General features: G+C 54.2%; 1 protein-coding gene across 1 annotated transcript; it reads left to right on the top strand.

Moving 5' to 3' along the window:
- The first annotated feature begins 357 nt into the window (after positions 1–357).
- LOC123411721 lies at positions 358–1779 on the top strand. The gene has a single exon (XM_045104684.1). It carries the CDS (start codon positions 411–413, stop codon positions 1581–1583), a length of 1173 nt encoding a protein of 390 aa, XP_044960619.1. The 5' UTR covers positions 358–410; the 3' UTR covers positions 1584–1779.

The raw sequence follows: 1779 nt of genomic DNA, 5'->3' as shown, positions 1-1779 counted from the left end.
CCGCACGACCGTATTTCCCCTGAGTTAAAAGGAAAGATAGGAAATCTTCTTTTTCAGAGTTGATAAATATAATATTCTTGTGATAGGCCGTGTTCCCGGTAAGAAATATGATGAAATTGTTTTCCCCATTCTTTCCCCCGATCCTGCTACGAAGAAAGATGTTTTACTCTTTCTTAAATTTGTTTCTCACTCCGACTTGAATCGACGAGATCAGTAAATTTCCCCACTACTCCCTTTGAAGTGCTAATATGAAATGACGAAAGTGCCCCAGACTTAGGCATCAAACTAACTGCTGATCCACACCATCCTAAAAACTCATCGCCAACCCTACCACAAATAGTTTTTTCTTCAAGAACCCTACCACAAACCCCGTCGACAGCGAGCATTCCGCCGCCGCCGCCGCCGCCGCCATGCTCCGCCTCCAAAAGCGGCTGCTCTCTCTCCTCAGCGACGGCGGCGCCTCCGCTCTCCCCACCTCTCCCCTCACCTCCCTCCGCCGCCACCTCTGCGCTACCGCCACCACGACCACCTCCGACGATTCCCCTTTCTCCGTCCAGGACTACCTCGTCAACACCTGCGGCCTCACCCGGGCGCAATCCCTCAAGGCGTCCAGGTCCATCTCCCATCTCAGGTCCCCCTCCAACCCCGACGCCGTCCTCGCCTTCCTCGCGGGCCTCGGCCTCTCCAGCTCCGACATCGCCACCGTCGTCGCCGACGACCCCAAGTTCCTCTGCTCCAAGGTGGACGAGACCCTCGCCCCCCGCGTCGCCAAGCTCCGCGAGATCGGCCTATCCCCCTCCAAGATCGCGCAACTCGTCTTGATCGGCGCCCGCGCGCTGCGCTCCTGCGACGTCGCCAGCAGGCTTCAGTTCTGGATCCCACTGTTCGGCTCCTTCGACAAATTGGTCCAGGGCGTGTCGAGGGGAGCTCTGGGAGGCGGTTCCCTCCTAAGGCGTGACATTGACACGGTGGTTAAGCCCAACGTCGAGCTACTTCTGCGCTGCGGGTTACAAATCCCTCAGCTCGCCAAGACTGGCCTCAGTGGGACGTGGGTGATCGTCTGCAGCCCAGAAAAGCTCCAGACCCTAGTCGCACGCGCCGATGAGCTCGGGGTACCACGTGGCTCGGGCCAGTTCATGTATGCGCTTGCAACCGTCTCCTGCGTAACCCAAGAGAAGCTTGCTTCAAGAATGGAGTTACTGAAGAAGACCCTTGGCTGCTCCGACGACATGCTGAAAATTGCGGTCGTCAGGCACCCAAGCGTCCTAAGATCATCTGAGGACAACCTGCGCAGCACGGTAGAGTTCCTGATCAACAAGGCCGGTCTCGAGCCAAAGTACATCGTGCACAGGCCTGCGCTGATCACCTACAGCCTGAACGCGAGGCATGTGCCTCGATATATTGTCATGAAGATACTGCAGGGCAAGGGACTTCTGAGTTGTGACTATTGCTCAGTGATTGCTGCGAGCGAGAAGTACTTCAATTCAAGATTTATCGACTGTTACAAGGAGAATGTTCCTGAGCTTGCAGATGTGTATGCCGCTGCTCGTGCAGGGAAAATACCTCCTCACCTCCAACCTTGACACATTTTAGGGATATTGAAGGTTAATATATTTTCTCATGGTCCTAGCTATTCACATAGCACTAGTATTGTCTTTGTATCCTCTGTTCATTTTAGCATTCCGACTGAAACTGAACTGCCACTGATCTTATTGACGGCCGCGACAAGTTCCATTTGCTGAAACATATGAAATGGTTAAAGTTCTGGTTCTGTTGCCA

This window comes from Hordeum vulgare, chromosome 7H, assembly GCF_904849725.1.
Source record: "Hordeum vulgare subsp. vulgare chromosome 7H, MorexV3_pseudomolecules_assembly, whole genome shotgun sequence".
NCBI classification, from domain to species: Eukaryota; Viridiplantae; Streptophyta; class Magnoliopsida; order Poales; family Poaceae; genus Hordeum; species Hordeum vulgare.
This window is presented reverse-complemented; position numbering and strand designations above follow the sequence as displayed.

What these genes read in the sequence shown, in the direction of transcription:
- LOC123411721 (XM_045104684.1), top strand. Translation starts at nt 411, where the DNA reads ATGCTCCGCCTCCAAAAGCGGCTGCTCTCTCTCCTCAGCGACGGCGGC.